Genomic DNA, 14953 nt, shown 5'->3' with positions numbered 1-14953 from the left:
TTCCTGAGGCCTTTAAAACTCCCAGCCTGGTTCATCACTCAAAACCCCAATCATGAGTAAGACTGCCGACCTGACTGCTGTCCAGAAGGCCACTATTGACACCCTCAAGCAAGAGGGTAAGACACAGAAAGACATTTCTGAACGAATAGGCTGTTCCCAGAGTGCTGTATCAAGGCACCTCAGTGGGAAGTCTGTGGGAAGGAAAAAGTGTGGCAGAAAACGCTGCACAACGAGAAGAGGTGACCGGACCCTGAGGAAGATTGTGGAGAATGACCGATTCCAGACCTTGGGGACCTGCGGAAGCAGTGGACTGAGTCTGGAGTAGAAACATCCAGAGCCACCGTGCACAGGCGTGTGCAGGAAATGGTCTACAGGTGCCGCATTCCCCAGGTCAAGCCACTTTTGAACCAGAAACAGCGGCAGAAGCGCCTGACCTGGGCTACAGAGAAGCAGCACTGGACTGTTGCTCAGTGGTCCAAAGTACTTTTTTCAGGTGAAAGCAAATTCTGCAAGTCATTCAGAAATCAAGGTGCCAGAGTCTGGAGGAAGACTGGGGAGAAGGAAATGCCAAAATGCCAGAAGTCCAGTGTCAAGTACCCACAGTCAGTGATGGTATGGGGTGCCGTGTCAGCTGCTGGTGTTGGTCCACTGTGTTTTATCAAGGGCAGGGTCAATGCAGCTAGCTATCAGGAGATTTTGGAGCACTTCATGCTTCCATCTGCTGAAAAGCTTTATGGAGATGAAGATTTCATTTTTCAGCACGACCTGGCACCTGCTCACAGTGTCAAAACCACTGGTAAATGGTTTACTGACCATGGTATCACTGTGCTCAATTGGCCTGCCAACTCTCCTGACCTGAACCCCATAGAGAATCTGTGGGATATTGTGAAGAGAACGTTGAGAGACTCAAGACCCAACACTCTGGATGAGCTAAAGGCCGCTATCGAAGCATCCTGGGCCTCCATAAGACCTCAGCAGTGCCACAGGCTGATTGCCTCCATGCCACGCCGCATTGAAGCAGTCATTTCTGCAAAAGGATTCCCGACCAAGTATTGAGTGCATAACTGTACATGATTATTTGAAGGTTGACGTTTTTTGTATTAAAAACACTTTTCTTTTATTGGTCGGATGAAATATGCTAATTTTGTGAGATAGGAATTTTGGGTTTTCATGAGCTGTATGCTAAAATCATCCGTATTAAGACAATAAAAGACCTGAAATATTTCAGTTAGTGTGCAATGAATCTAAAATATATGAATGTTAAATTTTCATCATGACATTATGGAAAATAATGAACTTTATCACAATATGCTAATAGTTTGAGAAGGACCTGTAGATGCATCATGTGCAAGAAGTACACACACACACACACACACACACACTCAGAAGAGAAACCAACAAACAGCTGATTTTCCCTGCAGAAGTTATCGGTGTTGGGTAAGATCAGAAAACACAGACTGTGTAAACTCACCTTTGGGACAAAAACACTCCTGTGTTCTCAAATCTGAGCTGATCAATAAGCGACAGAGAAGCTCAGCGTCTGTGTGGTCAGTCGTCTCTGCCAGAGCTCAGTCTTCAGGATGAGGGTGTTCTTCCTGCTGGTTTGGGGTTGGTGTCTGAGTTGGAGGACAGATGCTCAGAGCCAGTCGTAAGTGGACTCATGTTTTGTGTTTGGTGGTTTTATTGTTATTGTACAGCTTGTTTTAAAGCAGCTTAAAGTGATCTTCGAGAGGTGCTGGCAGCCTCCAGGCTCCACAGTAGAGTTAATTAATGGAAGATATTAAAAATATGTCCAGAAATGTCCAAACTCATGGTTTTTATAGTGTAAAACGAGATGATGAAAGCACTTTTCAAACCTTTTCCTTCCTTAATATGACAGAAATTTGTTGTCCTGATTGGGTTCTATTCTGAGAGTTACATCTAGGTTTTCAAGCTGGCTAATAATGTTCTTGAACACAGCAACATGTAGGACTAATCCCCTGCCAGGTGAACCAGAAACAAGCTCTGCTTCAAGGACGTGCACACAGAAAAGTCAGCACAGGGTTTCTCTTTAAAGTTGAAAGTCCTTTAAATAAAGCTGGAGTTCAGAGCTGGGAAGAAACATGGTGAGAAGTTGAGGAATCTCCAGAGAACAAGTTGCATGTAAACAGTTTTATTTGAGCTGCGTGGATGGATGGAAACATGCGACCTTTAGAACCAGAACTGGCCTTGCTAGTAGTTCAACAGACAGGTAAACGGTGTTATCTGTAAACTCAGGTCAGGGTGCAAGTTTCTTTATTCTGCCTTCTGTCCAAGCAGCAGCAGGGGTCACACATATGACCTTCGCAGACAGGTGGGTGTACTCTCTGACCTGGTGACCAAATATTTACAGTAAAATCAATAAAAAACAAGACAGAATATAAAATTATCTCAAAGTTCAGTCTGATGGATTCTTCAGAAATAAACAAGAAAAACAAACAGACCCAAAAATCTCAGAGAATACATCAAGTCTAACATACAGAAGCCACTTTTCACACAAACCAGAAGAACTTCTCATAAAAGAGGAAATATTCACAACAGACCACAACACCCAACACTAAATGAGACAATTAACTGAATTTCCTCAACCTTTCCTTCTTCTCACTACATACATAAACATATATTGTGAATTGGCACTATATAAATAAAACTGAATTGTGTATATATATATATATATATATATATATACATATTTAAAATGACTTAATGTTTTACTTTCTTTTATTCCATTGCTGTTTAAGATTCACTGAAGGCTTTTTGAGCAGAGTTATCCTCCGTGGTCATAAATGATCAGTTTTCAAACTATTTCTGGATATTTTCAGGCTAAAACTTTTATTCTTTATATAATTTGGAAACTGAAAATCTACCAAGTCCTGAATAACGATGTGTTTAATTTGACAAAAATGTGTTGATTAATTAACTTTAGTCAAAATTCTTATGGTTCTTCAGTAAAAACTGCCATATCTATGGCAATATCAAAAAACTACCAAATATACAGCAAAATAAATAAAATGCCAATATAAATAAATATAGTTATTAAATCTAAATAAATAAATTGATATTAACGTGCAGCTGCACAGCGTGGACGACTGGCTTAATTAATATTATTAACATTATTTCTACTTCATCATTTATCAAACATTTATTTTTTAATTAATAAAAATACCAACAAATGATGAATTTGGTTGTGTTTATGGATCTCAAACAATGACGTTAATTTATAAAAATGTTCTCTCATTAAGTACAATAGATGATTCAAGTCATTTCAGAGGCAACAGAAACAACATTGATCCAAGTACTGAAGCTTGAGGAACCCCATAATAAACTTCTAGCAGTCGTATATCTATATGGAATCAACTGCTTCATGCATGTCTAGAAATTCAGCCCAGCTTCCCCTCCTTCGTTGCACCTGATTTACTGGGATTTGCTCTGTTTAATGGAAGGAAGCAGCTTCAGACATAAAACCAGACTGCATTGGGAGTAAACCAGAACTACTTGTAAAATGAGTAAGAGGACGAGACAAGGGACGTCTATGAGACTTAAACACTCATCTCTGGTGTTGGAGCATTTTATGCACTCATGATTTATTTGTACCAACCAGCTAGAACACCTGGTTTGTTGTGTCTCTAGGAACAATTTCCGGTTTCCTTGTCAAGACATTTTCTCCTAGTTTTCTTACAGGATCAAGAAGACCGTATATAATTCTCCCTGTGCATTAAGTTTAGGAGAGTTTTGAGTTTTACTTGTTAGATTATCAATGTTTTCCCAGATCAGATTATTGTTGCCCTTCGTCTCAATTAATTAAACAGTTGTGTAGTTAATATTTCCAGTCAGGTGAGGATGGATGACTGCGGTCCAAATCAACCCGCAGGTAGAGTTAAAGGAACTGGAACCAGAACCACTTCTAAACTGTCTGAGGGTAATAAAAACTGGTAAAAGGTAAATTTTCCAATTCTTTATGACATTAAAACAAGTCACGTGTTAGATATGGTTAATCTTCTCTTCTGAACAATGTTGGTGACACTTGGTTCTCTGGCTCCATCCAGTCCCTCTGCTGTCAGAACTCTGGGTTTATTTCTGGCAGCTCCTTCATGATTGAAAGGTTAGAGGTTTATTCAGTTTTAAAACATTTCTGTTTGCTGTACTCTGATGTCTGCCCTGCAGTAAATCACTTTGGGCAACATGCTGTTTGGATCTAACATGTTCACAGTGACAGAGATCAATGACAATCACATCACTAGTAAAGTTTAGAGCTGACCACTGTATTGATTAGCTGACTATTAATGTTACCAGACTAAATCTACATGTTATGCTGCGTTTTTACTGTTTCTGCTTGCGGTCAGTAACATATGGCTCATTGCACAGATCCTAAAACATGAAAGATCCTGAAGAGAAACATCTGAAAACAGACGGATCCTGTGAAGAAAACTGCAGATTTTATTCAAAAGGAAAAATCCTGCAGGTTTCCATGGATTTCTATCGATTTCTATAGTGTCTAACTGGCCGCTGATTATGAACTGTTTTATCATAAGGATCTTTGTGTCTCCCCCAACCATAGTAAACAGCTTCCATTTCTAATGAAGTCTTCACTGTTATGTTACATCAGAGGTGATGACTTCACATGTGTCTCTCAGCTTTCTGATCACAGCCCCCCTCTCGGTGTGCCTGGATGCTACAGAAACGGTGTTTGTTCAGCTGTTCGGTTATACGAATGAGGTAACCGTCTACGTCTTCTTGAAGACCTCCTTGGCTTCGGATCAGAGGGAACTGTCTAAGGACTCTCTGAGGCTTAACAGCCTAAATAACTACCAGGGCATTGCTAAAATTCGGGTGAGAAATTACATCTGAAACAACATTACATGCAAATCATCTGGGGTTTTTATTAAATAATTTATACCTGTGTTTTTGTTTTGCTTTAGTTGTTAAAACACCCAGAGAATAAGGATTTGAATCATGTGATTCTCCATGTCCAATCAGATGGGATCAACCAACACCAGTCTATTCCCGTTAGCCGATCCAACGGCTTCCTGTTTATCCAAACAGACAAACCTCTCTACACCCCTGATCAGAAAGGTGGGATCTTATTTCATGGCTTCTTCAACTAAACCGCCAGACTTTGTGGTTCTGTTTCTGTTTAACTGCTTTTTGCACAGATAATCCTCATTAATCCAGGAAATAAATATTCCATGTGTAAAGTGGTCAAGCCTCCAGAATAAAACAGTTTCTTGTTGTCATTTTATGTGGTTAGTCAAAGTGAGGGCTTTCTCCATGAACAAGGAGCTGAGACCAGCCAATCGCAGTGTCTTCTTGACCTTCAAGGTAAGTGGGATTAGTCCAGGAAGTCCTGCAGTGAGGTCCGAAATGTGCTTACACTTCACCACCATGTGGACTTTGATGAATCCCTTTGTCCCCAACAGGATCCGGATCAAATAATTGTAGATGTTGTGGAGATTATTGATGTGAACAATGGAATCCCGTCTATGCAAAACCCGTTTAAGATCCCCGTCAAACCAAAGTATGAAACCCAGTGAGACCTCTGGAATAGCATGAAAATCTCAAGGTTATTCCAAGATGACTTTTCTGATATTCCTGTAATTACAGGTTGGGAATTTGGACAATAGAAGCTTCTTACACAAACGATTTCACAACAAAAGCAGAGACAGACTTTGAAGTTAAAGAATATGGTGCGTTTAAGCAACATAGTCCCATATTAGCCAGCCTGGAGGAAGTGATGATCTGTAATGTTCTTCTGTTCTATCAGTTCTTCCTAGTTTCTCCATCCTGATGAACCCACAGACAAACTACATCAGTCACAGTCAGTTCAGTCAGTTCAACTTCAAGATTTCTGCCAGGTGAAGAACGATCTCCACAAGCTGCTCAAACATTTAAGCTGAACAGTTAGTTTTGCTCTGAGTCCAACCCTGTGCTATTTGTACCTGTGGCAGGTATCTTCACGGTGCACCAGTTGCTGAAGGAGAGGTTTTTCTGCGTTATGGATATGTTAGAGGGAAAGATGCTCCCGTTATCATTCCCACATCAATCACCAGAGAAAGAGTAAGCAGCACGAACCTGAAACAGCATCCATATTAACCACAGATCTCAGAGAAACATTTATCAGGTTCAGGTTCTACATGGTCGGTTAAGATTTAATATATTCTGAAATCCAAAGTTTGGTCACATTGTGAGATGTTAACATCATCTTATCCTCGGTACATCGGTCTGCGTAGACTGACTAAGCATCCTATTCTTCAAGAACAACATATAAAGTCTCACAGGTCTTGGTTTAAGATATTTTAGGCGACTCTTCAAGTTATTCTCATTCTTTGCGTTTCCAAACCCTTCTTTCATTTGGGGCACAGTACCTTGGTGGTTTTAAGGGTCACCAAATAAAAAAATTATAACTTCTTTAAGATACAGCGTGACATTTTATTCCGGTTGGAGCTCATCGACTGCTGGGGTTGTTCAAGTGGTTTCTGTTTTAAAGTCGGGTTTGATCCATTATTCCTTGTTTGAGGCCGGTCTATCTGAAAAGTGAACCGATGTTTTATTGTCCTCAAGTTGAGTTGGTTCAGGCTTGGTTAACACAAAAGTCAACTCAGCAATAAGGTAATGTAAATGGTCTTCATCAGAGAGTTTTATTTATGTCTGGTTGGTTCTAATAAATTCAGCAGATTTATTCAGATGTGTCTTCTGGTCTTCATGACAAATTATTCAAATAGTCTTTATCCAGGTGGGCCTTACCAAGGTGTTTATTCTCCAGAGGAAATCAGGCAATAATTTTTCACATAATTCTCCAGTGACTTACTAAAAGGATCACTTTCCTACACCTGATGGTGTTTACTCAGGAGGATCTCCAAGCACATCCACTTTGAGCTCTTCCTCGTTCAGTTGTTTAAGCCTAAACCGCCACCTGAGACCTGTTTTCCGTTATCTGGTCACAAGGTATAACAACGGCAGGACTTTTTCTGACATGTTGATATGAAAGGTTTGGGTTACCTGTCTTAGAAACTAATGAAACTCCAGTGTGACATTTTCTAACATACATGGGGCTTGTTTGTGTATCGTTTTCCCAGCTGTCTCAAACAGGTGAGCTAGATGTGACCGTTAACATGCAGAAGGTTCTGCACAAACACGATGGACCAAGAGACCTGGATAGCCTGGTGGGAGGTTACCTGTATGTAGCTGTGCTGTTACAGGAGGACACAGGTACGCTCACATCACGCCACCCTCAAACATGTCCTTATCCCCACATTCATTAACTTTATTTTGAACTGGATGTTATGTTCCAGGTGGGATCACTCAGGAGGCCGAGTTTGCTTCAGTGAAGTTTGTCAGGTCACCGTTCCGTCTGAGCCTCATCTCAACACCTCCATTCATCAAACCTGGACTTCCTTACAATATCCAGGTGTGCACCATAGATTCTGACCTGGAAAGTGTTTAGCGCTTGGTACTTGTTCGGAGCTCCCTTTGCATGAATTGGTGGATCATGGTGGATGGAGGAGATCAGCCTGTGGTTCTGCTGATGTGTTCGGGAAGCCCAGGTTGCTTTAATACTGGCCTTCAGCTGCATTGTTAGTACTAGTGCCTCTCATCTCTCTATTTACAATATTCCATAAATTATCTGTGGGGCTTGTGTCAGGCCGGCTTGCTGGTGTTACTATTGTGATTAAACCTGGTATTGGTAGTTTTGGCAGTGTCGGTCGGTGCCAAGTCCTCCTGGAAAACGAATTCAGCATCTCCATAAAGACTGCCAGCAGAAGGAAGCATGACAAGTTCAAAAATATCCTGGCCTTTGGACCACTGAGAAATAGTCCAGCCCTTTTTTTCCTCAGTGGCACCACACATAATGGGCCTCAGCTGTTGCATTTCTTGTGTTTCTGGACCAGAGACAACATCTGTGTGTTGTAGCTTGAAGCTCTGACTCCAGGTTCCCTGTGGAAATGTTTCTATATATAAGTTAAACCTTTTGACATCAAATACTGAAATAAATAAAATTTCATTTTAAGGCACTTTACAAAGTCAATAAGGTGGAATCTACAAATTCCAAGTTGGGTTCATACATTCCAGTAATCTAATTTACAAAGATCTACCTCCATGTAAAATAAGAAGCTGTAACCGGACCCCAGACTGGGGCCCCCTCTGCAGTGCACACAGACGTAACTCGTTGAGGCTAAGACTCTGTTAGACTTTTCAAAGTCTGTTGTGTTGTTGGATCTGGTGGATGTCAGTACACAACAGCAGGTCCTCCTTGGAAGCTGGGAATTGGAGTCTCCTTGGATCAGCCTTGTTTTTCCACAGAATCCCAAAGATCCGTGGTTGGGTGCCAAAACTAAGACTCAAGACCAGTTTTTGTGTTGTTCTGGAAACATTTCAGGAAGCACTATCCTGTTGTAGAAGACCAAGGGACCCCAGCTGAACATTTCAAAGCATTTCTCTGCCTCCAGAGGGCATCCTGCTGTCTGCCCCAGGTAACATCCATCAGAGTAGCCCACCTTCTTCCAGTGGTCAATGGTCCAATTCTGGGTGGTGGACCAGGGTGATGGTGGGCGCCCTGAGCGGTCTGGAGCTACATAGCCCTAAACACATACAACTGGAATGCTCTTTATCTTCTGAAATCTTTCCCTCAGATCCAACAGGAATATTTTCTGTACTTTAAGATGCATCAACTCAAGAAGCTGAGTCATCGTTCAAATGAACTGTTAAAAAGATTAGTTTTATGTCAGAAAGTTGCTGCTGATAATCTCAGAAGGTCTTTGGTTTTGCTCAACCCGAGCTCTGATGTGGAGGATGAGATCTTTAACAGCATCTTTGTCTCTGCAGGTGTTGGTGAAGGATCACCTAGACAAGCCGGTGAGCCAGGTACCAGTGCGTCTGGTGGAGCGTCAGCTGATTATGAATGGAGGGGAAAGAGAGGTGATGTCCTGTGGGGAGACCACAAGCAGTGGATCTGATGGCCTCTTGTTTTATATCTGTAATCCCCAGAAAAATGCAGTCAGAGCATTGCTGAAGGTGAGAAAAACTCAGTTCTTCCTATTTTACATTTGGATGATCTCCTTTGCTTCTCTCCTCATTGCAGGGCTGTGAGAAGTTTGTACCCCCTTACAGGTTTTTAATGCTGAAGCTGGTTCACTAGCTTTAACCAGGTCTGATTGCTCCCAGAACCGTAGAAACAAGATATCACAAAAACAGAACCTCTGGGAGAGCATGAAGAAGAATAAAAGAACTCAAACTGCATCATATCATGTTCTTTAACTGAAATTCAAAAACTGATGAGAAGTCATTGACATCTATCATTCTGGAAGGGGTTACAAAGCCATTTCTATGCCATGGGACTCCAGAGAACCACAGTGAGAACATTGGAGGGTGTGTGTCCAATTAAATCTGTCTTAAAACAACCAGCATTTCAGAAAAAGACCATCATCCCCTCAGAAGGTTTGAATGTGCCCTAGGGATCAGGGAAACAGCACTAGGCTGGTTTGTTCATGTACATATTAAATCTGTCCACTGTCTCTACATGCTCATCCAGGAGGAGTGAATGCTGCAAGTCACTGACTGGATGCAATCTGCTGGGTTTCCTTAGATAGAAAAACTTTTTATCCAATTTCAGTAACTTGACTGCATTGTTTCATAACTCGGATGATTTTGGAATGTATGAACCTGACTTGGAATCTGTCTGGATGATTAGATTAAATGTACTTCAATTCAATTCAATTCAGTGTATTTATATAGCACCAATTTACAACACATGTTGTCTCAAGGTTCTTCACAACAGTCAGGTTCATACATCCCAATTAATTGTAACCATTGAACAGTTCAGTCAGATTCAGTTATTTATTCAAATTGGATAAAAAGTTTTTCTGTCTAAGGAAACCCAGCAGATTGCATCCAGTCAGTGACTTGCAGCATTCACTCCTCCTGGATGAGCATGTAGAGACAGTGGACAGTCACTGGTGTTGACTTTGCAGCAATCCCTCATACTGAGCATGCATGTAGCGACAGTGGAGAGGAAAAACTCCCTTTTAACAGGAAGAAACCTCCAGCAGAACCAGAACCAGGCTCAGTGTGAGCGGCCATCTGCCACGACCGACTGGAGGTTTGAGAGACCAGAGCAGAGACACAAAGAGAACAAAGAAGCACTGATCCAGGAGTACTTTCTATGGGAAGGAAAAGTAAATGTTAATGGATGTAGCTCCTTTAGTCGTTTCATCTAGAAAGAAAGAACAGATAAACTCTGATCCAGTTTTCAAGGTTAGAGTCTGAAAGAGAGAACATAGAGTTAGTTACAGTAGAAGCTCAGTCAGTAGCCATGTCTAGGAGAGAGAAAGGGTTAAACACTGAAAGACAGGGCCATGTGGATCATCTGTAGAAGGTGAGCATTAAGTTGTTGCCAGCAGAAGCTCGGACGATTCCCCTCTCCAGAAAGGTGTCACAGGTAGACACAGAGTCAGGCCAGGTGTAGCTTCTAGGAAGAGAAAAGAGAGAACAAAGTTAAAAACTGAAATAACGGCAAATAATGTAAAATCGGAGAGTAGTATGAGAATGTAGCAAAGAGGGTGAAAGTGGTCATTATGTCCTCCAGCAGCCTAAGCCTATAGCAGCATAACTACAGAGATAGTTCAGGATAACCTAAGCCACTCTAACTATAAGCTTTATCAAAAAGGAAAGTTTTAAGTCTAGCCTTAAAAGTAGACAGTTTATCCATCTAGAGCCCACTGATGGTCATTGTTCTACTAAAAACCACAATGATTGGGATACCTCTCTCTGTCAGACTGATTATAACCATTGGAAAAGAGAAGGGGTCATACAGGTAGCAGAAATGGAGGGTGTGTTTGGACCTCAACCATAACTGAGCCGGTTTAGGCTAAACCTGACTCCCCTTTACTCCATCTAACAGGGAGGGAAGAAGACGGAGGTAAAAAATAAGGAAGATAGCTCAGGATAACCTAAGCCACTCTAACTATAAGCTTTATCAAAAAGGAAAGTTTTAAGCCTAGCCTTAAATGTACTTGTTTTGTAAAGTGCGTTTAGACGACGTGTTGTCATTTGGCTCGTTATAAATAAACTGAATTGAATAAATTTGACTTGCTGTGAAACTTGGTGGTGGTAGTGTGATGGTCTGGAGCCGCTGTAGTTCCTCTGGACCTGGACTTGTTTCAATTAATGAAACCACAAATTCGGGTTTCCATCAGAAAATCCTGAAAGAAAATGTCCAATCAGTTTGTCACCTTAGCAAAGCTCAAACAGACTTGAGTTCTGCAGTAGGACAATGATCCAAAGCTCACCAACAAATCTCAATCGGAATGACTTAAAAAAAAAGATTTTAGAGTGTCCTAGCCAAAGTCTGTTAAGCAGGCTGAGTCTCAGTGGCTTTCTAATTTAATTTCCACCAGTTGTAATCAGCCGAGGGTCCTATTTAGCACCATTCACTCCATGGACGTTGCAACCATGGGGGATGTGGGAGTTTTTCCTTGTGAGGTGGTTGGTCACCCTCGGTTTTTCCACAGCACTTTCAGTCTCTTTCCTCCATGTTGCACTCGCTGTGTTTCCCCCCTCCATCCTGATTCTCTCCCTCTGTCTCCTGTTGAAACCTGACACCTGCTGCTGATTGGCTGTCCCGCCTTAAGTCCCGCCTCTCTTGAGTTTGTCCTACATTCAGTTCCTGCCAACGGAGTACTACAGGTCCTTCTAAAAAAATTAGCATATTGTGATAAAGTTCATTATTTTCCATAATGTCATGATGAAAATTTAACATTCATATATTTTAGATTCATTGCACACTAACTGAAATATTTCAGGTCTTTTATTGTCTTAATACGGATGATTTTGGCATACAGCTCATGAAAACCCAAAATTCCTATCTCACAAAATTAGCATATCATTAAAAGGGTCTCTAAACGAGCTATGAACCTAATCATCTGAATCAACGAGTTAACTCTAAACACCTGCAAAAGATTCCTGAGGCCTTTAAAACTCCCAGCCTGGTTCATCACTCAAAACCCCAATCATGGGTAAGACTGCCGACCTGACTGCTGTCCAGAAGGCCACTATTGACACCCTCAAGCAAGAGGGTAAGACACAGAAAGAAATTTCTGAACAAATAGGCTGTTCCCAGAGTGCTGTATCAAGGCACCTCAGTGGGAAGTCTGTGGGAAGGAAAAAGTGTGGCAGAAAACGCTGCACAACGAGAAGAGGTGACCGGACCCTGAGGAAGATTGTGGAGAAGGGCTGATTCCAGACCTTGGGGGACCTGCGGAAGCAGTGGACTGAGTCTGGAGTAGAAACATCCAGAGCCACCGTGCACAGGCGTGTGCAGGAAATGGGCTACAGATGCTGCATTCCCCAGGTCAAGCCACTTTTGAACCAGAAACAGTGGCAGAAGCGCCTGACCTGGGCTACAGAGAAGCAGCACTGGACTGTTGCTCAGTGGTCCAAAGTACTTTTTTCGGATGAAAGCAAATTCTGCATGTCATTCAGAAATCAAGGTGCCAGAGTCTGGAGGAAGACTGGGGAGAAGGAAATGCCAAAATGCCAGAAGTCCAGTGTCAAGTACCCACAGTCAGTGATGGTCTTGGGTGCCGTGTCAGCTGCTGGTGTTGGTCCACTGTGTTTTATCAAGGGCAGGGTCAATGCAGCTAGCTATCAGGAGATTTTGGAGCACTTCATGCTTCCATCTGCTGAAAAGCTTTATGGAGATGAAGATTTCATTTTTCAGCACGACCTGGCACCTGCTCACAGTGCCAAAACCACTGGTAAATGGTTTACTGACCATGGTATCACTGTGCTCAATTGGCCTGCCAACTCTCCTGACCTGAACCCCATAGAGAATCTGTGGGATATTGTGAAGAGAACGTTGAGAGACTCAAGACCCAACACTCTGGATGAGCTAATGGCCGCTATCGAAGCATCCTGGGCCTCCATAAGACCTCAGCAGTGCCACAGGCTGATTGCCTCCATGCCACGCCGCATTGAAGCAGTCATTTCTGCAAAAGGATTCCCGACCAAGTATTGAGTGCATAACTGTACATGATTATTTGAAGGTTGACGTTTTTTGTATTAAAAACACTTTTCTTTTATTGGTCGGATGAAATATGCTAATTTTGTGAGATAGGAATTTTGGGTTTTCATGAGCTGTATGCCAAAATCATCCGTATTAAGACAATAAAAGACCTGAAATATTTCAGTTAGTGTGCAATGAATCTAAAATATATGAATGTTAAATTTTCATCATGACATTATGGAAAATAATGAACTTTATCACAATATGCTAATATTTTGAGAAGGACCTGTAGAGTACTAGCACGATTGACACAGAAGTTGCTTAATGCTTACATATTGTTTCTCTGGACATGCTAGCATATGTTCAAGGTTCAATGGTACTTTATTTATACCCGGAGGTATAACATACACTGTAAAAAGTAAAAACATCAACATACCCAGAACCATTCGCACATAAGCAAGCTCAAAGTGTTTGAGGCTCAGTTTAACAATCTGCTGCAGGGAACTCCAGAAATGTTAGCCAGAAACAGCAGTCTCTCTGTCATGTCGTCAGATTCATCAACCTGACAAGCTTTTAACTTTCTTTTTGTCACTTACTTTAATTAAGATGCAGAAAAGGAAAAGGCAAGAGAAGATTGAAAACTTTTTCAAGAGAAATCCTATTCCTAGTGATATTACTGTATAAAGCTAAAAGCCCATTTTAATGAAAAAATAACAAGTCTATTTTGTGGGATCAAGCCTTTTTGTGTAAACTGAGCCATACGGTATTTAAGTCATTTTATGGCCAATCTGTACCACTGCACCCTACTGGTTTAGAATACACAGCTACAGGATGCATGAGAGAGCAATGAAGGGTCAGAGGTCAGAAATTCAATAAATGTAGGTTTAAACTACACTGTGTTTTAGTTACAGTTAGTGAAAGAGGTCAGTACAGTGTGTGTGTGAGATGCTTATTTCCATCCCAGGTGCACGGGTTTATAAAGTTCCCAGTTTTAAATGATTTTAGGATGTATTTTAAGATGTGGCCAGGAGTGATGACAACACAGAGGCAGAGGAAGTTATGTTAAAATAAAAATTGAAATCATACAGCCCCCCTACAGACAAACATCTGCCACACTTTTGAAAAGCTTGCAACCACTGATTTACTCTGTGAACACTGTCTGAAAACCGCAACACAGTCCATCTGTGATGATTTCCTTCTTTACTTTGTTAATAAAATAGACTCTATCAGGCAAATATCATGTTGAATTAATTAGAATATGTTTTCCAATGAGGATTGTTTGTCAGATTAAGAGTATTTTTTTGAAAATTACAACCTGAAGCAGGACTGAAACATACCTTTCAAAAAGCCAACATTTCTGTATCAAAAGATTTTTCTTTATTGGTCTGATGTAATATTCTAATCTTAAATGTTGTGTTTTCATTAGGCTATAAGCAGAAAATCCTTCTAATAAATAGAAATATTCTAAATGGAAAACAATATCCTAATAAATTGAATGAGTCTGTTTAGTCCAGCTGTGTGCTCCTCCAGTGACCTTTGCTGTCGTTGATCAGTTTGAGCTGGTGTCACTGCCACATCTCTTTCAGGGGACATCATTCCCTCTAAGATCTTCAAACAGTCCTTCAACACCATTGGTCCATGTCTGCCAACCTTCATTAATAGATGTCAAAGTTCAGGTTCTGTCCCGGCTGTTTTCAAGCATGCTGTGGTCAGACCCCTTCTTAAAAAACCTGGCTTAAAGCCTGCAGTCTTCTCTAATTTGAGGCCAGTTTCCCTTTTGGCATTTCTGTCTGAAGTTCTGGAGAGGATTGATTTCATCGAATTACAAGCCTTTCTAGAAAATCAAAACATGTTGGAACAACTTCAGTCTGGCTTCAGATCTCAACTGAATCTGCACTAGTCGCAGGACAGAAGGATATTCTCTTGTCCCTCGACTGC

The 14953-nt window shown here is 41.3% G+C and overlaps 1 protein-coding gene across 2 annotated transcripts in view; it reads left to right on the top strand.

Annotated features, from left to right (window-relative positions):
• Positions 1-1498: 1498 nt before the first annotated feature.
• The window catches only part of c5 (complement component 5), a 37584-nt gene continuing 24129 nt past the window's right edge, over positions 1499-14953 (top strand). For both annotated transcript variants that reach the window (XM_047382283.1, XM_047382284.1), the window contains exons 1-11: positions 1499-1648; positions 4653-4848; positions 4938-5091; positions 5267-5337; positions 5436-5533; positions 5620-5702; positions 5780-5870; positions 5964-6072; positions 7092-7224; positions 7308-7423; positions 8839-9027. In XM_047382283.1, the coding sequence (XP_047238239.1) occupies positions 1581-1648; positions 4653-4848; positions 4938-5091; positions 5267-5337; positions 5436-5533; positions 5620-5702; positions 5780-5870; positions 5964-6072; positions 7092-7224; positions 7308-7423; positions 8839-9027 (1308 nt within the window). In that variant the 5' untranslated portion in view covers positions 1499-1580. The remainder of the gene's footprint in view (positions 1649-4652; positions 4849-4937; positions 5092-5266; positions 5338-5435; positions 5534-5619; positions 5703-5779; positions 5871-5963; positions 6073-7091; positions 7225-7307; positions 7424-8838; positions 9028-14953) is intronic.

Source organism: Girardinichthys multiradiatus, chromosome 12 (assembly GCF_021462225.1).
Source record: "Girardinichthys multiradiatus isolate DD_20200921_A chromosome 12, DD_fGirMul_XY1, whole genome shotgun sequence".
Lineage (NCBI taxonomy): Eukaryota > Metazoa > Chordata > Actinopteri > Cyprinodontiformes > Goodeidae > Girardinichthys > Girardinichthys multiradiatus.
Note: the sequence above shows the minus strand (reverse complement) of the source record. Positions and strands in the feature narration are given on the sequence as shown.